Here is a 26,183-nt window from a genome sequence, read left to right on the forward strand (position 1 = left end):
CAAGATTGGGGAGCAGGATGGGAAGATTGGTTGGTAGCAAGGCTGTGACTGGGAGTCCACAGAGAACTAGACAGGGTGCAATGAAAGAAATGAAAAGAGAGAAGAAAAAAAAAAAAGTTTTAAAAGTTCAAATACAGTTCTTCCAGCCCAGATCGGATTTAGTGACTATATTAAATGTGTATGGTAAAACCATACATCTCGCTGTCCCATCCAGGTCCTACCACTTCTAATAAATACTTTAACATGATGGTTCGAGCTGCCGTATAACTTATGACCCCCTCAGCCGTCTCCCACCCCAGGGCCTGCAAGCCAATCTCCTTTTCATTTTCCAGACCTGCAGAACATTTCATCAAGAAAATGAAAAAAAGAGGGGAAAAAATGAAATTTAATTTATTTGGACAGGGAGGAGGTGGGGGGGGAGGAGGGGGGGCAGGAATTCTGTGATACTAAAGGAAAGAATGTCTTCTCCTCCCTCCTCATCCAGCCCTAGTGCTGAAGGATGCTGGACCGCCCTGCAACATCTGGAAGAGTTTTCTGTAGCCAAATCACCCACACACACACAGGGAGGAGGCTAACGCAAGTCATCTTGCAACATGTGGCACAGCAAAGTGTGCCAGCAAACACAGGAACACAGAAAAATCCTGCTCCCCCCACGTAAAGATCCCTCAGACAGACAGGGGGGTGGGGGGGGGCAGGTGCTATTTTCTAGAGAAATCCTAGGTGTTAGGATAAATGGTAACACATTGAGGGCCGTGCATACAGAGAGAAATTCAGGGGCAAACGTTTAAAAGTGGAGCATAATCTGTCAGAACATTCCACCCATTACCGTGGCAACTGCCCAACTTTTAGAACTCTGCCCCAGAATCACTCTTTATGCAGAAGCGTCATCTAATCTGTGATCTAAGAAGAATAGGCGACGGCCGTGGGCTGCAGCTCTTAATGGCTTATAGAGAATGATGTGAACTACAGCCCCATGTTAATGATGTGCTAAATCAGGGCTGGTCCTCAGATCCGTGCCAGACACACGCTGTATTTAGAGGGTTAATTTCTAGTAGAAAAATATACTAATCAGCTGTTAATTCAGTTAAAAGTCAGCAGTGTGCGCTAGACATGCTTTTAAATCTCTGGGGGGACAATACACTAAAACAATGAAATAAACAAACAAAAAATGACGTCCGGTGTTGGAAAGGAGATTCACTGAATTAAGGCAGGAAATAGATATTTCACCAACACTTCAAGGCTTACTGAGCATTATGGGAGTTATGGTCGATTCCCAGCACGGCTCCAAAGACTGGATTTACTCACAAATGATGGATTACTGACAAGTTGGGAAATATTTGCAGAATTTATTCCAAGTTGACTTAATTCTGTGTCAATTTGCCTCGTACTAATGCAACACTCCTTGCAACAAAACACTACACCACGCTGTAGTAGTTATAGTGCTTGGTGAGTTCCTTTAATAGGTTCTGTCTTTACGTGGCAGGTGAGCTTACACTTTGATGGCCATTGGAGTGATACTAAAACCCTCCAGGTATGGGTAGGGATTTGGGATAGTGCGGAGGTAACTTTTTTTTTTTTCATTGCATGTATTGGGGCTGATGTGTACTATATAGTCATTGCTGCCGCCCAGATGTAGTGGGAGTTTGAGTGCAGAGAATAATTTGGAATGTTTGTAGAGAGCTTAGAATGTCCGTGTAAAAGATGTTTAAAACCGGCTCCGAAAAAATAAAATATTAGCACTTGTCTTCGCATACAAAACCTTAAATCTCTCCCCAGGTCCACTTCAAGAGTAATACAATAGTATCTAAACCTTGTCTGCATTAAAACCAAAACTTACAAATGTAAGGGTAGCACCACCACTACTTAGCATAATTTCAAGGGTGGAGAAGCACAGTAAACTCTGAGAGTACTCAGCACCGAAAGTGGTTTAGAACTGCAGTGACTTGTAAAAATCAATGTAGATCTCCGACAGTTCTGAGAGCTGTCAATCAGGCAGCCAACGGCCCGATGTCAATGTTGTCCAGCTTGTGTGTGCTGCGTGAACATGTCACCCGCCCATAGTGAACCAAGCTCTCTCTCTGTCTTAGGGAGAGAGAGCCTGGCAGCTCTGCCAATCAGTCCATATAAACAATAACCGGGCTGTGTGTAAACTGATTGCGGCTGCGGTGTGGCGACAATCAGCTTACAGAACAATCCCACCCATTCGGTATGTATATCCGCTCTCCCACAATGCACAGGGATCAATCCCAGTATTCTCTGCGGTTACATCACACGACACAAGTAGGTTATGCCGCTAAGTTAGTAGAATATCGGTATAAACCAGAATCTTAGAATTACATTTTCTTTTCGCGTTAATGCCCGTATCATTTTATATTATATTTGCTAATTCAGCAAATTACCCTATGAAGGATTATTATGGAAACCTGTCATAGTCAAGAAATAATAATTAGATTTTTTTTTTTTATCTACGGGATGTATTCAAGTATTACCAGACAAAGCTTCCAGTTTAAAGGCTGTTAGGAGATAGAAGTCTTGTATATTCCTAATTTCTGCTGTAGAAATGAACTTAGCTTAACCCCCTCAGTATTTAGATAAGGATCTAAACGTTTGTTATAACCACTATGGATTATGTCCCCCGCCCCACTTCTATAGGTAGAGTTTACTTAGACGGAAAAGATTAAAGAATGAAAACTCATCCGAAAAAGCTTTGGAATCTCCATAGTAACAAGACTTTACACAGTAATATTGTCTAATTCATCTCTCCTAGTGAATGACCTTTTAACGTCAGCTGTTGCACTCCAAGAATGTCAAATGGCCCGCTAGACATCATGGGAAGTGTATGCCATTAAAGGCGGCTTAAAGCTGTATCGAGACACAGTCCGAAAAGGAATCAAACCTTTATCATCCAATAGGCAAGTTAAAAACTAAACTTTTATTGGACACTATTTCAAAAAAATAATTAAAGAGATAATATTAATGTAAACAAAAACGTAATAGTAAGATAATAGTAATCTGGGGGTGTTTCTTACACTCTTTGGTTTTCAGGTACCTTATAATTGTAGAAATGTTCCACTTCCCGTAGATACAGCAGTTAATATTACTGCACCAGGCAGACAAGCAATAGATCAGGGTTTATTACAGAGAATACGTCGAAATAGTTTCATTATGGGTCTTAGTTCAGGTCAAGTTTTTTTACATAACTATGAATGCTTTTCATAAATAAATGTCAGTTGTATTCTATTGTCTTTATTATTTATTTATAAAATATTTTACCAGGAAAGATACATTGAGATTTCTCTCTTTTTCAAGTATTGTCCTGGGTAGTGTTAAAAAATATATGTTTTTATTTACATAGTTACATAGTTACATAGTTAGATAGCTGAAAAGAGACTTGCGTCCATCAAGTTCAGCCTTCCTCACACCTGTTTTTTGCTGTTGATCCAAAAGAAAAAAAAAAACAAGAAAAAAAAACAAAAAAAAAAAAAAAACCCAGTTTGAAGCACAATTTTGCAACAAGCTAGGACAAAAAATTCCTTCTTGACCCCAGAATGGCAGTCAGATTTATCCTTGAATCAAGCAGTTATTACCCTACATTGAAAGATTATATCCTTGAATATTCTGTCTTTGCAAGTATGCATCTAGTAGCTGTTTGAACATCTGTATGGACTCTGATAAAACCACTTCTTCAGGCAGAGAATTCCACATCCTGATTGTTCTTACAGTAAAAAAACCTTTCCTTTGCCTTAGACGAAATCTTCTTTCTTCCAGTCTAAACGCATGGCCTCGTGTCCTATGTAAAGTCCGGTTTGTGAATAGATTTCCACACAATGGTTTGTATTGGCCCCGAATATATTTGTATTATGTTATCATATCCCCTCTCAGGCGACGTTTTTCTAAACTAAATAGGTTTAAATTTGTTAACCTTTCTTCATAGCTGATATGTTCCATTCCTTTTATTAATTTTGTAGCCCGCCTCTGCACTTTTTCTAGTGCCATGATATCCTTCTTTAGAACAGGTGCCCAAAATTGCACAGCATATTCAATATGTGGTCTTACCAGTGATTTATAGAGAGGCAGTGATTTAACATTTGCAATGATGAATGTTTGTTGGGGTTCTGGTACAAGCGGTTCTGGGGCTTCCTCCCATTTCATAGCAGAGTTCGTTGTTAATTACGAATTAAAGAGATACGCAAAACTAAGCACCATAACCACCGCAGCTTACGGTACAGTTTATTGCAGTGGTTACAGAGCATTGAAACTGTGTGGACGAGGGATCCTCGTCAAAGGTACAACATTGTAATGAGGAAACTAATTATTTACATATATGCCTGCGTTAATTTGTCTGTGCCCAAAAAGCCTGCAAGGATTTGGCATAGCCAAAAAGTCCTACCAGACTTATAACAGCAAAAAACACAAAACGTGGGATTTCACCCCTAGCCTCCTAACACCGTAAGTACTACAATAAACTGTGCCGGTTATGGAGCTTAGAAAGTTGCTTTAAGGATAAACCTCACTATAAAACCACGGCGATAATTCTACCCTACACAGGTATAGTAATGCTAGAAACTGAAATCTTGCGCCACCTAGTGGTTGGAAAAGGAAATGACAGTATTAAAATTGATACACACTTACTGTAAGATATTTCTAAAACTCGGGGTGAGAGTCGGTGGACAGAAACCCTACTATTTTATCTACAGGTATGATATAATATAATCTACCTGCACTGGGGTGAATTTGCTGGCACTAAGCTAATAGATGGATGATAGACATTGGGGCTACATTTTTATATTCTTCCTGAAAGCTCTGCATAGTCTTGAGAGTTATACATCTCTCTCCTATGACATATAGATATAGAAAGGGCCGTGGTTGCAGAACTGTGATCTATAAAAACTGATTAATTCCAGATTACGCTAAGCTCTCCTTGCATTGCTGAGATTCACTATGGAACACAAGCTTGTTACTGTATGGAAACGATATCAGCTGCCCTCGGTTCACTAGCAACAAGATGCTCCTTATGGCTCTATTGCACCAAGGGTTAAACATAAACCACATACTATCTTAGATACACCATATATTCCATCTTAGATACACCATATATTCCATCTTAGATACACCATATATTCCATCTTAGATACACCATATATTCCATCTTAGATACACCATACATTCCATCTTAGATACACCATATATTCCATCTTAGATACACCATATATTCCATCTTAGATACACCATATATTCCATCTTAGATACACCATATATTCCATCTTAGATACACCATATATTCCATCTTAGATACACCATACATTCCATCTTAGATACACCATATATTCCATCTTAGATACACCATATATTCCATCTTAGATACACCATATATTCCATCTTAGATACACCATACATTCCATCTTAGATACACCATATATTCCATCTTAGATACACCATACATTCCATCTTAGATACACCATATATTCCATCTTAGATACACCATATATTCCATCTTAGATAGACCATATTTCATTTTAGATACACCACATCCCACCATCCATCATCTTAGATACACCACATCCCACCTTACATACACCACATCCCACCTTACATACACCACATCCCACCTTACATACACCACATCCCACTATCCCACATTCCATCATCTTAGATACACTACATCCCCCCTTAGATACACTACATCCCACCTTATATACGCCACATCCCACCATACATACACCACATCCCACATTACATACACCACATCCCACATTCCATCATCTTACATACACCACATCCCACCATCCCACATTCCATCATCTTACATACACCACATCCCACCTTACATACACCACATCCCACCTTACATACACCACATCCCACCTTACATACACCACATCCCACCTTACATACACCACATCCCACCTTACATACACCACATCCCACCTTACATACACCACATCCCACCTTACATACACCACATCCCACCTTACATACACCACATCCCACCTTACATACACCACATCCCACCTTACATACACCACACTCCACCTTAGATAGACCACACTCCACCTTAGATAGACCACACTCCACCTTAGATAGACCACACTCCACCTTAGATAGACCACACTCCACCTTAGATAGACCACACTCCACCTTAGATAGACCACACTCCACCTTAGATAGACCACACTCCACCTTAGATAGACCACACTCCACCTTAGATAGACCACACTCCACCTTAGATAGACCACACTCCACCTTAGATAGACCACACTCCACCTTAGATAGACCACACTCCACCTTAGATAGACCACACTCCACCTTAGATAGACCACACTCCACCTTAGATAGACCACACTCCACCTTAGATAGACCACACTCCACCTTAGATAGACCACACTCCACCTTAGATAGACCACACTCCACCTTAGATAGACCACACTCCACCTTAGATAGACCACACTCCACCTTAGATAGACCACACTCCACCTTAGATAGACCACACTCCACCTTAGATAGACCACACTCCACCTTAGATAGACCACACTCCACCTTAGATAGACCACACTCCACCTTAGATAGACCACACTCCACCTTAGATAGACCACACTCCACCTTAGATAGACCACACTCCACCTTAGATAGACCACACTCCATCTTAGATAGACCACACTCCATCTTAGATAGACCACACTCCATCTTAGATAGACCACACTCCATCTTAGATAGACCACACTCCATCTTAGGGTCACCCCATTTCATTTAGATACACTATATTCTATCTTAGATTATTATTATTATTATTTAAATAGCGCTGTAAAATGGGTTGACTAACAAACATGTAATTGTAACCAGACGAGTTGGACGCACAGGAACAGAGGGGTTGAGTGCCCTGCTCAATGAGCTTACATTCTAGATGCAACACATTCCATTTAGATATCCACCAGTTCAGATGAGTTTGTATATATGAAGTCGGCTTTCAATCAAAATAAAACATTCATAGATTGTAAGCTCATTTGAGCAGAGCCTTCTTCACCTCGTCTATATAATACTCCGTACGCCAATTACTTGTTGTCAAATAATGCCATTCTAATTGGCACAATATAAATAATATTATTAGTCCTTCCGCAGGAAAGTCATACTTTCCAGAATTCTACATCACTTAGGTGCGCTAAAAAAATATATTTTTGTCTTTATGCAGAATAATAATAATAATAATAATAATAATAAGTGTCCATATTCCATCCTACGCACATACTTTGTAAGCAGAATCTGCCTTAGGACAAAACAGGAAGTGAGAAATGCAACAAATCACCATGCGCAATGTGTAATGCTTTAACCTCTAAGGTCAAGGAAATGCTTACACCTATATTTAGGAGTTCTGTTTCATGTCAAAGTAACATTGCAATTGCTGACATTTTCCTTGTGTTTTTTGCCTCCTACAATGGTCCAGTATGAGAATGTGTCGTAACATGTAATGGGTAATTCAAGTGAAGACAAGCTCCAACACATCGTGGCCCATTTATGTCGCCTTGCATACCGTTACCTGCCACATCCTGTCCCACATTGTCATTCTGAGTAAATACCTGGACGGCTCCTTTGCTCTTCCTGACATCAAAGACCCTCAGCCTCTTGTCCTGACAGCAGAGAGAGCAGAATGTAAGGAAAGAGACAATGGAACAGATGTATAAATAAAACCAGCATTCCTCTTTAGAATTCGTTTTGCTTCAATGCTTGCGACTTGTCAGGCTTTCAAAAGACTTCCAAGACACAAGATAGCACCAGTGTATCCCAATTTGCCTTTGTTTCCATGGGAAAACGCAGAGCATCGCAACATAGCAATTATCATTAAATAAACATCATCATCAACCGGGTTATTCACTGAAGTGAGAATTGTCTGGAGTTCAAAGTGGATTTAAAATTCAAGGCCAAAATAGCTACGCAGAACACAGAGCTGATCTGGATCTGATCAGTTTTTTTAATTGGGCAATTTTGGCTAAAATGTTGAAATTCGGTCTGAATTCCCTTTGCAATTGTCACCTTTAACTTTTTGTTTGCTTCCTTGTACATCCAGAAGGTTAGATGTTCATATTGCTCAACTTAAAGGGACACTATAGTCACCCAGACCACTTCAGCTCAATGAAGTGGTCTGGGTGCCAGGTCCCTCAGGTTTTAACCCTTCAGATGTAAACATAGCAGTTTCAGAGAAACGGCTATGTTTACATTAGGGGTTAATCCAACCTCTAGAGGCTGTCTTCCTGACAGCCGCTAGAGGCGCATCTGCAACGCTGGATGCGAAATTCGCATCCAACGTGCAGAACGTCCATATGACAGCATTGAGAAATGCTTTCCTATGGACTGTTTTAATGCGCGCGGCACTGGCCACGCATACGCATTCCGCTCCACTCGGGAGCTGACGTCGGCAGGGGAGGAGAGGTCACCAGCGCCGAGGGAGCCCGGCGCTGGATTAAGGTAAGCTGCTGAAGGGGTTTTATCCCCTTCAGCGCCACGGGAGGGTGACCCTGAGGGTGGGGGGTTCCTAAGGATGACATAGTGTCAGGAAAACCGCTTTGTTTTCCTGACACTATAGTGATCCTTTAATGGTACTCTTTTCTTTGACCTTGTAAGGAAGAAAGGCTAAAATGCACTGCTGTGACTATCTACCTGGAGACCTACGCACAGAGCTATATGTTTAAATTTAAAATCGTGTTATTAGTGGATCGTTTGTGTCTGTGATATAACATTCCTTTTATTTTGCAATTTTTGGAAGAAATCTCAATGTATTCCCTATGGATATACACTAAATATACTAAAACTACACACAAACCAGGGGCTGTGGAAAACTGATAAAAAAAAGTATGGCAAAAAATAACTATTTAAACAAAAATTATCCAAATAAGTTAAATTTCTAGTGCAATTTTTTTGGGGGCCTATCACCTGCAGTTTTCCAGTCAGTTTGCCAAAAAAATCCAGGTTTAGTAAATAAACACTTTTCCCAATAACGAAAATAATAACTCCATGGATTAGCTGGCAGGAATGTCTTAAAAAACTAAAAATGTACCGGTATGTATGTAACTGAAACAAAAAAAATTATGTTTTCTTAAACGGCAACAGTCACGTCCCAGGATGTTTAATATTACATTTACTTTTCACTACATTTAATAAATATGTGTTTGTGAGGTGTGAAATATAAAATTAAAAAGGTTACTGCAGGCACCATGACCCATTCACTGACTTTAAGTGGTTATGTTGCCTGGAGTTTGTATGTCCAGCGTTTCACAATAAAACACAGCACATAGAGACGTACAGCCCTCTGCTTATAAAAGGTGTAACTCCACCTCTGGCAGCGTCACTAGTGCGTCAAGCAAGCGTCTAGAAAGGGTTTTAGGCTGGCTAATGTCAAATCTGTGCATAAGTTTCCTCTCTGACATTTCTTTGGGTGTTAAGTCTGGAGCAGGATCATACAGCCGTAGATCTTGGCCTCAGCACTGGATTGCAAGTACATTTTAACCCTTTAAATGTAGAAATCCACATGTCTTTATTCAGCAACTGGGCGTCTCCATCTTAGCTCGCTGTCAATCATTGTTATAAGCCATGTCCTGTGCACATGGCACTCAGGTAGAGAGAACATACAGGAGAGGTGGAAAATCAACGTTTCTATTTCTCTGCTTCATTTGCAATGTGTGCCCTGCTTCGTCTGAACTGATTTATGATGTTATCTGCCAACCCTCTAATATACATTTAAAAGAAAGCAGAACACCTTTAAAAAAAAGCGGTTAAACACATTTTAAGTGATTTTTTTCAATGTTTTATTTAATAGTTTAAACTCCAGAGAAGTGACCGTTTGCTCTTTAATTATTTATTTTGTGAATGATGATAATAAGACACACCGTGAAAGTTAAAATTTTAGAATATTAAAATGTATTAATAATAAAAAAATATATTTTATCCCTCCATGGGTCGTGCATTTTTCTCTGCTGTTAAGGAATGTACTAAAAAAAAATGACATGGCACTTATTGTCATTTTTCAGGGATTTTCAGGGATTTTTAAAAAATGTGTATTTCTGGTTTGTTTTAATAAATTGCATGCGATACTTTTTAAATGAAAACAATTTAGTTAGTATCTTATTTATTATGCCGCAATGCAGATATTTTGCGTGATCACGTGTCTTTGCTTTTAGTTCTATTTTTTTATTTCTTTTTTCTTTGTTGTGCCACAAATGACTGAAAACGGCATTTCTCAGAGTTAATGTTTTGTCAGATCAGAAAACGAGCATTCTAAATGCAGTGTGTAAACAGCACCACCTGCTGGACAAGACAATATTCTTTTTTATTCTAAGGAGGATGCTTAAAGGAACACTCTAGGCCAGTGGTAGGCAACCTTTTAGTAGCACTGTGCCAAAACAAGTCCCTTGGTGTGCCGGTCCTATTTTTTTTTAAATTGAGGGGTGTATGTTGGCGTATTCTGCTTGTGTTATTTATGGGTGATGCAGTTGCTTTGTAACATTGTATTTGTGCGTATGTGGGCTGTTATATTGTATAGGTTCATGAGTTGTTTGTGGCATTGTGTATGATACCTGTGAATCTGGGCTTTCAATGGGGGCTGATTGTAGAATTCTGAGTGTGGATGACATGTCACATTGTGTGCTTGTTGGTGTGTGTATGTGTGGGGCTGCTTGTGGTATTGCACATGAGCCTGTCGGTGGAATTGTGTGTGTGTATGTGGTTTGTCAGTGGTGTTGTGTTTGTGGGGACTGTGTGTGTGTTTGTGTGTAGGCTGTTCGTATTATTTGTATGGGGGGGGGGGCATCTTCTGCAGCTCTGTGTATATCTAGCAGTGTGGGTGGCTTCCCTGGAGTCCAGTGGGGTTGTGCTAACCAGGTACAGGTCAAGGGCAAAAGCTGCCATAGCTGTAGGCTGCTCTACCCTAGTGTGGATTCTCGTTCCCGATCTGAGGTCACTTTCTCTATGTGCAGTAATGTCGGAAATCCTTTACCACCTGCAATCACTGCTCGGTTTGCACTAGCAGATATCTGAAGTCTTAATGGGACTTCTGATAGGCTAGAGCCATAGGTTGCTGACCCCTATTCTAGGCACTTTAGCAACTTAATCTTATTGAAGTTGTTATAGTGTTAGCAGTCATCCCCCCAAGACCAAAGTATTCAAATATACCACTTTATACAGCAGAATGGAAGGTAACCTGGACAAACAGAATTAAAGGGATCAAAAATAAAATTCAAAATTTAGGGACTTAAAAGGACATTATGGTCACGAGAACAACTACAGCGTAATTTAGTTGTTCTGGTGAGTATAGCCAGTCCCTGGCTGCAGGCTCTTTAATGTAAACACTGCCTTTCAGGGAAAAGGCAGTATTTACATTGATGCCTAGTAACACCTCCAGTGGCAATCACTCAGAAAGCCACTAGAGGTGCTTCCTGACGTTTAGCATCTCCACGCTTTGCTTGGAGACGTTGAACTTTCTCCATAGAGATGCATTGATTCAATGCATCTCTATGAGGAGACGCTGATTCTCCAGGGTAAAGCATTGTGATTGGCTGTAATCATCAATTCTGATGATGTCAGGCAAGGCGTATGAGGGCCTTAATAGTGATATTAGAACTATAGTGTCAGGAATACGTGTTAGTGTCCCTTTAAAGGCATTATAACCATTTCATCTAATTGAATTGGTTAGAGTGCCAGAGTCCCCTGACACTGTCCCTCCATTAGGAGTTAAACCATTTTTGAGGAGTTAAACAGTAAAGAAGGGTCCATGGAGATATGGTTAAAGTGGTGATTACACACTTCCTTCTAGCTGTTCCAATTCATACCAGCAGTGGGCGCTAGGAAAGGCTGAAAAGCAGCTATTTGACAAACTCAATCAATCATTGCCTCCCATTGCTCAGGCTAATGCTTCCACATCAGTCCAAGCACGGAGGGACTGGATAGCTGTGGACACTCGTTTAGCATTAACACATTAAGAACAGTTTAACTCTGAATGTACGGACAGCGCCAGAGGGCCCCAGACACTTTAACCCCTTCAATGAGAAGAAGCAGCTACAATACAATTTAAATTTTCTGAATACAGGACATTGTTGGAGCATTAATTGAATGATACAGTAATGAACTACCCTTAACGGGTGAGTGTGTTTAATAAGAAGCTGAGCAGCAATGTAACATTTGTTTCTATTAGTGTGATGCTGTCAGGATTGTACATTTTTTAACAAACAAACTAAGTTTTAATTGACTTTGTTAATACTGTATGCCAGGCTATTTTGTACCGCTAATACACAGAAAAAGTGCCCTCGTCCTGCGACGAGCTGGGGAGCTGTAAGTGCCCACGTTACAGTATGGCACTATGGAAAAATTACCCAAACACATGCACTCAAGTGGCACTTTCTAAGCCGATACCCATAGCATCACGGGGCAATAATGTAAGCCCATACCTGGTGCAAGTGCTGTGCAGGTAAAAGAGTGTTATATCTCCCTAGACTGCAATCCTTGCCCCAGTATAGTAGACCTTTAATCTGTCCCCCCCCCCAAACAATTTCATCAAGGAATCTCTGCTCAGCTGCAGAACACGCTTTGCGCTCACCTTGCAGGATGTACCCAATAGGACACCGTCCTGACTCCAACATACTCCCTGCACTAGGTCTCCATGAGCATCCAGGGCTGAAATAGGAAGAGGAAAGAAAAGAGAAATGAATTGGAGTTGACATATATAGAAAATATAAGGGGGTTTCTCTGTGGCAGTTCTGTTAGCTATTTAATATCACCTCTGGGACAGCTCAGTAGTAAACTGAAACCCGAATGATAAACTTTAGGCCACAATAGCTGATTTCGAAATATTATCCACTACAGTCATAGTTTGGCTGTTATCGGCTGCATTTCGCCATTCGGATTTAAATTTGCTACTGGTCAGATTGGTATATAGATATCAACTTGTTACCTGTTAGGTTTGCCTCCTTGGAGATATCCCAGATGTTCACTGTCTTCCCTGCGGCGGATACTAAGAGGGCATCTGCTGAGGGGTGAAACTGCAGGGCCCGCACTGGACCTCCGCTTCCTGCCAGGTGACCGGTGGCAGAGCCTGCATCACCTGGCTCAGAGACATTCCATATCTTAATCTGTAATACAGAAAGTTATTACGTAATCCTCGGCACTGATCTATACGGTTTAAAACAAGTAGCTTTCTCTTTGATGATCTCAGATTTTTTTACAAATTTACACCCTGAAGCCAAACAGTTGTGTTTTAAAAGAAAATGTATACATATTTTTTATATAAAGTGTTACAATCTGTTTTTTGGGGTTCTTCCTTACTTTTTTTTTCTATCAACTTAATCCACTTTCTTAACACCCACAATAGTGCTATTATATTGACCATCAGACTACACTGCACCTCTGTGAGTATCTCATGAATTTCTACAACTTCCAGGTTTAGAGGAGAGGGACGGGACGCTGCTATACTGTGATAGATACTTACAGTTTGGTCATTCGATCCAGTGATCAGCAGATTGTCATTAAATGGAGAGAAAGCAAAATCAGACACTAGATCTAAGATGTAAAAAAAAAGAGAGAGATGGGAGATCTGGTATAAAGGAAAGTTCAATCAAGGAGATATACCCTAGCTAGAATGGCTAACCATGGGTCTATAAAAAAAAAAACGGCAATCTATTATTTTGGTAGAAAACGTGTTGCTAATCTGACAACTCTGAAGCATTCCCAAGCTGAGAAATAAAGCATCTACGCTAAGCTTCCTTTAGCACAATGAACAAAACAAAAGTTCTTTAGCTCTCCTTGTTTAAAGGAACACTATAGTCACCTAAATTACTTTAGCTAAATAAAGCAGTTTTAGTGTATAGATCATTCCCCTGCAATTTCACTGCTCATATCACTGTCATTTAGGAGTTAAATCACTTTGTTTCTGTTTATACAGCCCTAGCCACACCTCCCCTGGCTATGATTGACAGAGCCTGCATGGAAAAAAAAAAACTGGTTTCACTTTCAAACAGATGTAATTTACCTTAAATAATTGTATCTCAATGTCTAAATTGAACTTTAATCACATACAGTAGGCTCTTGCAGGGTCTAGCAAGCTATTAACATAGCAGGGGATAATAAAATATTTATTAAACAGAACTTGCAATAAAGAAAGCCTAAATAGGGCTCTCTTTACAGGAAGTGTTTATGGAAGGCTGTGCAAGTCACATGCAGGGAGGTGTGACTAGGGTTCATAAACAAAGGGATTTAACTCCTAAATGGCAGAGGATTGAGCAGTGAGGCTGCAGGGGCATGTTCTATACACCAAAACTGCTTCATTAAGCTAAAGTTGTTCAGGTGACTATAGTGTCCCTTTAAATTGAGGGCTTGACATTTCTTTTCCAATAAGCAAAAAAAAAAGAATACAGAACACAAAAAGTTGAAAGTAACCTTTGAGTTCAAGGTTTTTATTGTGATTTTTTGTTGGTTTTTTTTACCAAGTTGACATTTTCTGACTTAATGTTGTTATCAAACTACGTTGTTTTTATACAAAATAAAATGGCTACATTTCAACTAAATACAGCTGAGACCAATGTTTTTTTTTTTTTCTCTAAATCGGCTATTTTTGGCCTACTTTTTGCAATTTGATTTACAATTCACAACAATTCAGTAGTTTAGCGAATAAACCTCTTATATTTAGGCTCCAGATGTCTTATTTTTATATACAAGAAAAGGGTTAAATAGAGAGAATTCTGTGTAAATTATTCATTTATTACAGGGTTACTCAATAGACTGTACAGGGATTTAATGAGGTAGTCCAATTTTTAGGCCAAATTAGCTGATTCAGGGAAATTTTCCAAATCAGTTATGTTTTCAGCTCAGATCTTTTGATTTTATATGTGCAGTACCCCAGTGAATTCTCACAAATCTACCGTTTAGTAATTAACCCAATTAGACAAAAGTAGAATGGTATTTTTAAACCAATTTTCCATTGTTCCTATGGCTTGTGAAGCGCTAAATAACGCCAACTGAGAAGTAGCGTGGGCAGACTCCAAAATTAAACCCAGTGGGTGACTCTGGGGGAGTACGGCCTGTGGATTTGAATGCCAAGAAGGTACATAGGCACAACATGTCAGCAATTCACTGCTATTAACGCTGTACATTTCTGCTGACAATATATATACAACCCCTGAATTTATAGGTAGTTTAGTCTCTGGCAGTCACAAACAGACCCAGATTGTAGTTAGATACCCAGCTATCCAGAGGTTAATCAAAAAAACAAAAGCAAACTAATAATGGCTACTATCCAGACAGCATTTTATTGGAATCCGTGAAGTTACAAAATGTCCAATCTTTATTGATCCATATCAAAATTGTACAACCGAGCTCTAGGAACAACCATTTCTGATGCCTTTCACACCAAGAGTGTGGCTTGATCATACACAATATTAGAAAAATAAACCGTCCGTATTTGAAGGCAATAAATTAATTTCACATCCAAAGCATGGACCAAATCATTCTAATGTATGAAATTAATGATGAAAACAAAATGTAAACATGCTTTTCTTATGTTTTAGCTTGATTGCAATAATAGCAGACATACGTAGAATATGATTTGAGAGAGAGAGAGAGAGAGAGAGAGAGAGAGAGAGAGAGATTTTTTACTATTCTAGCACCAAGGTCATATAAATATTTCCTGATACATGTATACATCGTTGAAGTTATTCACTAAGCAAGTAGGGTAAATGTAAGTAATAATGTTGTTTAAAATAAAATATGACGTATATTATAGCTTCTTTGTGTATTCCATGGTCATGGAAAAACATATTTATAAATACCTCTATTCAGTGCATCTCCTAGGTTACACACGCTCCATGGAGACGGTGAGATTTATGTACTCATCAGACAGAATCACTGCTTATCTGCCAGGACTATGAAGATAGCGGAGAATTCTGGCATCTTGTGTAAGCTCTGGGCCATTTCAAAAATGTACTCTGCTGTTTTGTATGCATAGACTTGGATGATGGATGGTAAGCATTACTGATGTAACAGGGCTTAAAAGGACCACTAACGTCACCCACACCATGTAACATGTAATCTCAACAAACTAGTCTGGGTGCAGTGGTCCTACAGTTTTAACTCTTAAAAGGAAGACTATAATGTTAGAAATATAAAAGTGTATTCCTAACGCAATTGTGTACCACTAGACCCCCCTCCCCTCCCCATTCCCCCTCTTGTGCAACCATCCTGGCACTGCAAGGCTTAAAAACCTTTTTAACACTTACCCAGTTCTAACATTGATCTCCCTCTGGGGGGAGCCTAATGCACACGCATGCCGAGCACCGCGAGCACCTTAATCCCTCCCCGTAGGAAAGCACTGCTTCATTGCTTTCCTATGGGGATCTTACTTACGTTGCATGTCCTCAAGCAGGAAGTGCCTCTAGTTGCTGTCTGGTAGGCAGCCACTAGAGGCTGTCTTAGTCCTCCAATGTAAACATTACAGTTTCTGAGGTTTCTCTAAAACTGCAATGTTTTACGTTGCAGGACTAAGGGGGACAGAGACATTGCACCCAGGCCACGTCAATGAGATAAAGTGGCATGGGTGCCTATAGTGTCCCTTTAAGAGAAAATAAAAATTGTTTTGCTGAAATTAAAATGTGTACCTTCTAGTGTTAAAACACACAATGCCTCTTCAATGACTTTGCGAGAGGTAAGTGGAAAAAAATGTTTTACACAGCAAAGGTGGGGGGGGACAAGGACACTATAGCATTTGGAATACAGATTTGTATTCCTAACGCTGTAGTGCTCCTTTAGCTATGTTCCCCTCATGGAGCAATGGTTAAATAGGATTTGCATTAAAAAAGGGATAGACATGTACCTATTACAAAATAATACCCACAGAAGCCTGAGTACACACAATCTTTGTTTTAACTAATAACCATAATGATGACAGTTTTTCTTTGAGACAAAATAGCAAAATGGAAAAAAAATGCCAAATTATTTTAATTCAGCTACTTTGACCTAAAACTATAATTTCTATTAAGATCACAATGGCTAGCATAGTGGATAAACTCAAATTAAACATGTATTAGTCCCTGAGAAGGAATTAGCTATTCAGCGAGCGAGAACACAGACTATATAACAGGACACAAAACAAACCTGAATGACAGTGCAGGTGTGAAACCGTCCTCTTCTCACCAGTCACGACCTCCAGAGGGGTGAGTCCCAAGACCCCTGCAAGGTACACCAAGAGAAGACACAATGTAATATGTGTGAGAATATAGATTTCCTTATATCACTTCTTTTTGGAAACTTAAGAACGGAGAATGAAAAATATAATGAAAGGTAAAAACTGAAAAGTCAAAAAGGAAAACACTTATAGGGGACCAGAGTAAGAACTAAAAGGATGTAACAAGATGGGAACAGAAGAAAGAGAGATACGTAGATGAAGAAGAGAGAAGAAATGTGAGGGCAAGCAGGAGATGAGCTGAAAGATTAGACTTGTCCAGATCGAGAACCCATAGATAAATCTATACATTTAGTGCAAGAAACGCCAATCCAGATCCGTTTCAAATAACCAGTCAGGTCTTCTAGCTGAGACTCGGCATAGGCCGGCCAGGAATACTGAATAAAACTATATAATTGACATCTATCGGGGAATTTACTCACACTGCAATTTATTCCGTAATTATATTAATAACAAGCATTTTATGCCATCATATCTGAGTGCCATGCTCCCTTTAAGACAGAAATCCACCAACAGTTTGAAAAAGAAAAAAAGATTTATCTTGTTGAGTAGTTTAAAATATAATAAGTGTGGTATTTTAAAGTGACACTGCAGGCACCCAGACCACTTCAGCTAATTGAAGTGGTCTGGGTGCCGTGACCCTTTTGCACTTAGTGCTGCAATGCAAAACTTGGCAGTTCCCGGAGAAACGGCAATGTTTACACTGCAGCTCTCAGTCTGCCCTTTAGTGGCTGTCTACCAGACTTGGCTTCTGGAATCCAAACCGACCTTTAATCGGTTATCTGACGCTGGAGGTCCTCACAGACCTCCAGCGTCAGATTTTCCCCATAGGAAAGCATTGAATAATGCTGTCCTATGGAAAGGTCTAATGCGTGCGCGCGGCCATTGCCTCGCATGTGCATTAGGTCTCCCCCGCCGGGTGACGTCGGCAGGGGAGGAGCGTGGGAGGAGCCTGACCCAGCGCCGAGGAACATCGGCGCTGGATTCAGTTAAGTGGTTGAAGGGGTTTTACCCCTTCAGCGACATGGGATGGGGGGCGGCACTCCAGGATTCTCTAGTGCCAGGAAAACAGGTTCATTTTCCTGGCACTGGAGAGTCCCTTTAAGTAAATTTAAAAATGTTTTACAGGTACTCCTCACAAGTGAAATTACCCGAACATAGACGAACGAACCAGAGCAGGGAACCCCTCTAATCTATGTTCAGGCAAATTTCCCCGAGCATAGATTAGAGGGATTCCCTGCTCTGATGCGCATGTCTGTATTCAGGGACAATTTCTGAACAGGAAGCAAGGAATCCCTCTAATCTATGCTCGGGGAAATTTCCTCGAACGTAGATTAGAGGGATTACCTGCAAAACGAGGACCACCTGTAGTTTTGTATGCAGCTTGACAATTAATCCTGTCTGTGTAGGTGAACTTTGCAAGCAACAAATGGTCTCAGATACTCCAGACTCTGTTTAGGCTATGTGTAAAGTTCTAGAGGTTGATCAGTTACCAAGGAAACTAATGGAATATCCCCGATGATCGCTCCATATTTTAAACTTTACTCCAGAATTGTACTTCTTTTCTCTAAACACTTTAATATTCATCACCCTTTGAGCTTTCTGTTTTTTTGACAACATGGTATATAGAAAATATAAGTAAAAGAAGCCTAAAGAGGATACTATCATTCTAGCTCTTGGACACTGTGTGAATTAAAGGTCCTCAGGGGCAAGTTTCATTTTCTACATAATGGATATAAATTCATGTTCTCCCTGACAGATAACTTAACTCAGCATGCCTTTATTACATGTCACTCCAGTTCTCTGTGTATTAGGGATCCTAGGGGGCGGTACATGTAGTAGAAATCCTGCTTCTCTGAGGCCTAACTTAATGCTACCTCAGTTATATAATAGCACGGCTCTCCGATACAGTGGCAAAGATCCTCGGGGGCGGTACTCTTCCCCTAAGTCTATACAAGCAAGAAATCCTCCTGCATTCTCTGGCACCCAACTTACCCTCAATATCTGCATTAAATGGGAGATGATGCTATGGCCTCAGTTTAATATTTTTGGTTAAAGGACCACTATAGGCACCCAGACCACTTCAGCTCAATGAAGTGGTCTGGGTGCCAGGTCCATCTAGGGTTAACCCTGCCTGCTGTAAACAGCTGTTTCAGAGAAACTGCTATGTTTAAATATGGGTTAATCCAACCTCTAGTGGCTGTCTCATTGACAGCTGCTAGAGGCGCTTCCGCGCTTCTCACTGTGACTTTCACAGTGAGAAGACGCCAGCGTCCATAGGAAAGCATTGAGCATACTTTCCTATGGAGTGACTGAATGAGCACGCGGCTCTTGCCGCGCATGCGCATTCGGCGGAAGAGGGAGGAGAGTCCCCAGCGCCGAGGGAGCCTGGTGCTGGAGAAAGGTAAGTCTTTAACCCCTTCCTCCACCTAGAGCCCGGCGGGAGGGGGGCCATGAGGGTGAGGGGGGACCTATTAACACTATAGTGCCAGGAAAACGAGTTTGTTTTCCTGGCACTATAGTGGTCCTTTAAGCTTTTCAAATGATCATAAACTGTTAGAAAAACCTTTCAAATTACATATCAACAAAATATTCCTAAAGACTTTAATGGTGACATCTTTTTTTCTCATTGATTGTGGTCATTTGAAATTTTTATCCCAAAAAATTAAATCAAGGACAATGGCATAGATCCTCAGGGGAGATTCTGTTTAAAAGCTTATACACTCCGCAGTAGCTAACTTACCCAAACTGTCTGTATTATATGCAATCAGACGTTGTCCACATTTAATATTGTTGACATTTGAAGATGATGAGGCCACACCGATGTCTGCAATCCAGTCCTAAAAGAACAATGTATGATAGAAAAACATTGCAAGCCACTGTCAAAATATTCCAAAATCATTCTCAATTGTGGCCAGCATCTGCATGAGAGCAGGGCCTGCAGTATCCTGAACTGTAGACAACCGAGCACATGGCAATATGTCACTTTAAACAAAGATAGTGCTGCTGTGCTGAGTGCATTTAGTTTTTTGTGTTTTATTAATTCGATGCAGAGTTATTTTCCAAAGAGAGTTTCAAATTCCAGGCCAGAGTAGTTGAACTGGAAATAAAGCAGACTTAGAGAATATTTATAATTTGGCTATTTCGACTTTTTCTGAAAAGCAGTGTTTACATTGAAACGCCTGCAGGGACAGACAATATACACCAGAAACACTGCATTACACTGTAATGTTTCCGATGACTATAGTGTCCCTTTAAAGGGAAACTCCAGTGCCAGGAAAACAATCCGTTTTCCTGGCACTGGAGGAGGGTTCCTCTCCCTCCCACCCCCCAATCCCCGGTTACTGAAGGGGTGAAAACCCCTTCAGTCACTTACCTGAGGCAGCGGCGATGTCCCTCGTCACTGTCTCCTCCTCCGCGACGCTCCTCCTGTCCATTGCGTTGGCCGGTGGGCGAGACTGATCCCGCCCACCGGCCGAGGAGACCTAATGCGCATGCACATTAAGTCTCCCCATAGGAAAGCATTGAAAAATAATTTCAATGCTTTCCTATGGGGTTTTGAGCGACGCTGGAGGTCCTCACACAGCGTGAGGACGTCCAGCGACGCTCTAGCACAGGTTTCCTGTGCTATGGACCAGGAAGTGACCTCTAGTGGCTGTCTAGTAGACAGCCACTAGAGGTGGAGTTAACCCTGCAAGGTAATTATTGCAGTTTATGAAAAACTGCAATAATTACACTTGCAGGGTTAAGAGTAGTGGGAGTTGGCACCCAGACCACTCCAATGAGCAGAAGTGGTCTGGGTGCCTGGAGTGTCCCTTTAAGGATTGTATTTCTGTCGTTGAAAATAAAACTTTGTTAGTTTAAAAAAAAAAAAGCACTGGCTCCTCAATTATTTATCCTGCTCCTAGATTCCCAGCAAACTTGTCAAGCCCTGCTGTAAAGTGAGATCTAATGTTTACACTTTCTTTATCACACAGTCTGTTTAATTTATATTTTCTTATCTCCTGAATAGCCTGATAGACCCTGCAGGAGCCCCCTGTGTGAGATTAAAGTTTAATTCAGAACAAGCAATAAAAAGTTCAAAAGTAAGTTAACATCTGAAAATTAAACTCTTTTTTTTTATGAAGGCTTCGAGAGTCACAGCCAAAGGAGGTGTGGCTGGGTCTGCACGGACAGAAACAAAAGACAATTTAACACCTAAGTGCTAGAGAATGCCTTCAGGGGCATTATGTATACACTAAAACTGCTTCGTTAAGCTAAAGTTGTCTTTATGACTATAGTATCTCTTTAAATTTGCAAATCCCTAGTCAAATATCCACAATATCCTTGCTAGTGTCTAATCCCTCGGTCCTTACACCTCTCACTGGTTTCATGAAGTGGTTACATTTTCTGCTCAGAAACCTGATCTTTGAAATATAGCAATGCCTTTAAGGCGGTTTTCGAGTCACACCTCTGCCATGACAAGCATATTATTATGCGAGGTTTGCCAGATCAGCAGATGACTTAGGGAGACCTATAAAAAAAATGCATGCTTTTGGGGCATATTTTCATTTTAAAACAGCCCTAAAGAATGTAATTTTATAAGCTTCTCCATTCTAAACAAGATCTAGCAATTATCTCCAGCAGTAATGCCCAAGAGAAACATCCCCGGTTGTTCCAATCTAGATACACAAACTCCCATGAAGCTTTGCAAGCCTAATGGGGGCACCTGCTTTATGGCAAGCTCTTGCATAGCCTTGCACGCACTGTTATTTAGGACTTCCTAGATTTTCACCAGCATTGATTAAATGACAGTATGATTAGCTGTGAAACAAGTTTCTCTAGCAGTAATCAGAGTGTCTGTCTATAATGCTACCCTGAGCCTGCATGGTTTGCAAAGTACAGTGCTACTGAACAGCAGCCATACTGGAGGCAGGCTCTGGAATATGTCCAGACATAGTGAGAAAAAATAAAAAAACTACCTTCCTATATAGAGCAGATGCCCAGTTTCAGCCAGGTAAGTATACTCTATGTGGGCATTAGAAGTACACTCAATATCGTGGACAATGTTATATGCATTTAAGTTTGCTAACAAATGTGTTCACTGTAATGTTTATTTGACGTTATACACTGATTTTATGGCTATGGCCGTGATTTAATATTGTTGTTAAAGATTTACAAATATATTTAATATTTTTGGATAAACTTCAAATGATGTAATATTATGAAAAAAAAAAAATTAAAGTTTGTAACATTTTTACATTTTTGAAATATTGATGATCAGTTGTATATGTGACTTTTTTATATATATTCATATTTTGAATAAAAATTATTTTAAGAATGAATCCAAAAATATTAAAAATCACATACAAATCTTATTAAATATTATTAAACCAAGGCCTAGGTCAAGTGGATTAACCCCTTAAGGACACATGACGTGTGTGACATGTCATGATTCCCTTTTATTCCAGAAGTTTGGTCCTTAAAGGGACTCTCCAGGCAGAGTCTTTTACTCACCTGGTTCCAGCGCCGGGAGCCTCGTGAAGCCGCGCCCCCTATTTCGTCAAAATGACGAAATAGGCGGGCACGAGCAGGGAGCAATCAGACGTTTCCATTTGGAAGCGTCATTGCTCCCTTGTGCGCATGCACGGCTTCGCCACACATGCGCACATACTTCATGGGACGGCATTCATGCCGCCCTCTGAAGTCTTGAGCACACTACCGCGCATGTGCGCAGCCGCGAGCTGTGCTGACTGACAGCTCAGCTCGTGGTCTTTGCCCGCCCCCTCTCCTCTCTGACAGGCTATAGAGAGAAGGCGCGCACACAGTGCCTTCTCTCTCCTGCACACGTCAGACGTATCTTAATACGTCTGACGTGTACAGGGCCTTTTTAGGGCCCTACATGATAGGAAGTCCCTCTGGTGGCCGTCTGAGTGACGGCCACTGGAGGTATTCCTATCAATCAATGTAAACACTGTATTTTCTTTGAAAATACAGTGTTTACTTAAGATTGCCTACAGGGAGCTATAGATCTCACCTGAACAAATACATTAAGCTGTAGTTGTTCAGGTGACCATAGTGTTCCTTTAAGGGGTTAAAGGACAAGGGATACCACATATTTTCTTGTACTTCATAATCCGCTGGCTCCTTGCTTCTCATTGGACGAAGTACACAACTGTAAAGGTTTTTTTTTCTAAAATAACTCTAAGGGTTCAAATATATTTGTCTTAGTGCATTTAGAGCATCTTTTATTGTTTAACCCCTTAAGGACACATGACATGTCATGATTCCCTTTTATTCCAGAAGTTTGGTCCTTAAGGGGATAAATGTGTGTAACGTGTGTCCTCGCTGTGTCGCTCAGGTGTCCCCGCTGTGCCCTGACACTGATGCCTAGAACTCTTGCAAGGCACAGCACTATACAGAATAGGAAGCGTTGGAGGAAACGAGGATCTTGTGACATCTCAAAACAAACATGAGGCCGGAAAACCATCAGCCTGGGGACATGTTCAAATACCGACTCCTCTGCCTCTTTGTAAGGGTGCCAGTACTTCTAAGCTGGCATCAACAAGCAGCACCTACTGACCGCTTTTGATCACACTACCCACATTCTATACCGTGTCATATTAAACAGTAAAAAGTCATCTAAGGGGGGCACGTAGCCCCTGTAACTAGGAACACATTCAGTAGATGAAACCAGCAGAGAAGCCCTGATTTAAAATACTGACACATTAGCAATGTCTCCCCTTTATACTGAGTGGAACTGTTTACCAATAAATAGTTAAAAGGTCTAACCAATGCCTTTCCCAACCCTCAGGCACACAAACAGCTCCAGCTTTCTGGGCCAAATGAATCAATGTTTCTGGAGGACTGGCTGTGTACACCCCATTTAGTCCAAAGGTTGAAACAGGGCAGAGTCAATGAAACCAACATTCTATACATTTTCTATGGCAGAAATCTACATTCTACACACTATAGTTACCATATATGTTGGTTTTTTTCATACTGCTGCACCCATTATCTACCTGCTGTTAGACACATTATTAACCCCTTCATCTATTATTAGAACCAGGAAAATTAAGTTATTTTACCCCTCCTTGTTAATATGTAATCCCTGTAAATGTGGAGCCCCCCAGCCCTGAGGGTGCCTGGACTACCTACCATGTAATGTACCTACCCTGCTCTACACCTCCCATCATCCATTAACCCTCTCCTATGCCTGCATGTCACGTGCGTGGAAATATTAGCCCCCCAGCACTCCAAGCAAAGTTTTCCCCCCACCTACCCAAACGAATGCAAGTGTCAGCCTCCACCCCCTCACCCTATTTACCTGCTTTTTGGGGATCTTGGGGATGCAGTTCTTAAATTTAGATGCCTTGAAGCGGTTCATGATGCTGACAGTCTTTAACCCTTTCCTAGCTGTCTGTCAGCTCCTGATCTGCTGCCTGTCTGTCTGTCTCTTCTCTATCACTCTGCTTTACTTGCTGTCTCTCTTCCTCTCTCTTCCTTCCTCTCTCTCTCTGTCTCTCCCCTGAGTCCCCTCCCAGCCCCTGAGACAGCATCCAAGCGATGCCAGACATAGGTCATCTACTGCTCCTCCCTGTTCCAGCCCTGCACAATCCAATCTTCTATCATCGACTAGTAATGCCTATTTTTACTAAAATTAGACAATATGAACAATATCATCACTGTTACAATTAATATTACCCGGCATATGTGTCAAAGCTTGCAATAAGCAGGAACTGAGTCTCATATTTGTATTCATTACTTTTATCATTACAAAAATAGTAATGAAGTTGAAACACTAGCCATATTAGTCCAGTGATACAATTGTAAAATAATATAACTTGGAGATAAAGGTAGGGTCTCCCTTGCTGTTCCAACATTCTGTTTGCCTAATAAAATAATAAAAGATATTACAAGACACTACCATTAACTGTTATTGAAAAATACAACTTTCTAATTGCAAGTAGGTTTATAAAAAAACCCAGACATAATTTGGCTGTCAGATACACCATGTCTTCCTGAACATGTGAATTATTTGTGCTGATGGTCAGTACAGGAAAAATGCTGTCTGTACTAATTCATATGTTTCCAGAGGGAAATCATTTGTATGAATTACTGAAGAGATTCCAAAGGAACCCCTATAAATGGACAGCCGCCCTACTCGCTGTATTGATAGGATGCCTAGAAATCCCTGGACCATTCTCGCAATTCAATACCAAAATGTTGGGCAAAGATTGGGCAAAACTGACATCGATAATGCAGAATTATTAATGTCTCTGGGTGACTTGAAGGAAATTGTTTTATATTTTACATCTCTAAATAGTGCCAGAGGATCGTAGGCAATATAACCACTACAGCGAGTTGTTGTGGTTATGTTGATAAGTGTCCCTTTAATAACTGATCGACAGCGAGTTGTTATGGTTATGTTGATAAGTGTCCCTTTAATAACTGATCGACAGCGAGTTGTTGTGGTTATATTGATAAGTGTCCCTTTAATAACTGATCTACAGCAAGTTGTTGTGGTTATGTTGATAAGTGTCCCTTTAAAAACTGATCTACAGCGAGTTGTAGTTATGTTGATAAGTGTCCCTTTAATAACTGATCTACAGCGAGTTGTTGTGGTTATGTTGATAAGTGTCCCTTTAATAACTGATCTACAGCGAGTTGTTGTGGTTATGTTGATAAGTGCCCCTTTAATAACTTATCTACAACGAGTTGTTGTGGTTATGTTGATAAGTGTCCCTTTAATAATTGATCTACAGCGAGTTGTTGTGGTTATGTTGATAAGTGTCCCTTTAATAATTGATCTACAGCGAGTTGTTGTGGTTATGTTGATAAGTGCCCCTTTAATAACTGATCTACAGCGAGTTGTTGTGGTTATGTTGATAAGTGTCCCTTTAATAACTGATCGACAGCGAGTTGTTGTGGTTATGTTGATAAGTGCCCCTTTAATAACTGATCTACAGCGAGCTGTTGTGGTTATGTTGATAAG

At 40.5% G+C, this 26,183-nt stretch overlaps 1 protein-coding gene across 1 annotated transcript in view; it reads right to left on the bottom strand.

Moving 5' to 3' along the window:
* The window catches only part of CORO7 (coronin 7), a 107,557-nt gene extending 82,826 nt beyond the window's left edge, over nucleotides 1-24,731 (bottom strand). The window contains exons 1-7 of the mRNA XM_063430564.1: nucleotides 24,516-24,731; nucleotides 19,953-20,049; nucleotides 17,122-17,196; nucleotides 13,466-13,536; nucleotides 12,932-13,109; nucleotides 12,578-12,654; nucleotides 7,572-7,622 (exon numbers count right to left, since the gene is read on the bottom strand). Of these exons, the coding sequence (XP_063286634.1) occupies nucleotides 7,572-7,622; nucleotides 12,578-12,654; nucleotides 12,932-13,109; nucleotides 13,466-13,536; nucleotides 17,122-17,196; nucleotides 19,953-20,049; nucleotides 24,516-24,575 (609 nt within the window). The 5' untranslated portion in view covers nucleotides 24,576-24,731. The remainder of the gene's footprint in view (nucleotides 1-7,571; nucleotides 7,623-12,577; nucleotides 12,655-12,931; nucleotides 13,110-13,465; nucleotides 13,537-17,121; nucleotides 17,197-19,952; nucleotides 20,050-24,515) is intronic.
* Nucleotides 24,732-26,183: the final 1,452 nt, after the last annotated feature.

Source organism: Pelobates fuscus, chromosome 8 (genome assembly GCF_036172605.1).
Source record: "Pelobates fuscus isolate aPelFus1 chromosome 8, aPelFus1.pri, whole genome shotgun sequence".
Lineage (NCBI taxonomy): Eukaryota > Metazoa > Chordata > Amphibia > Anura > Pelobatidae > Pelobates > Pelobates fuscus.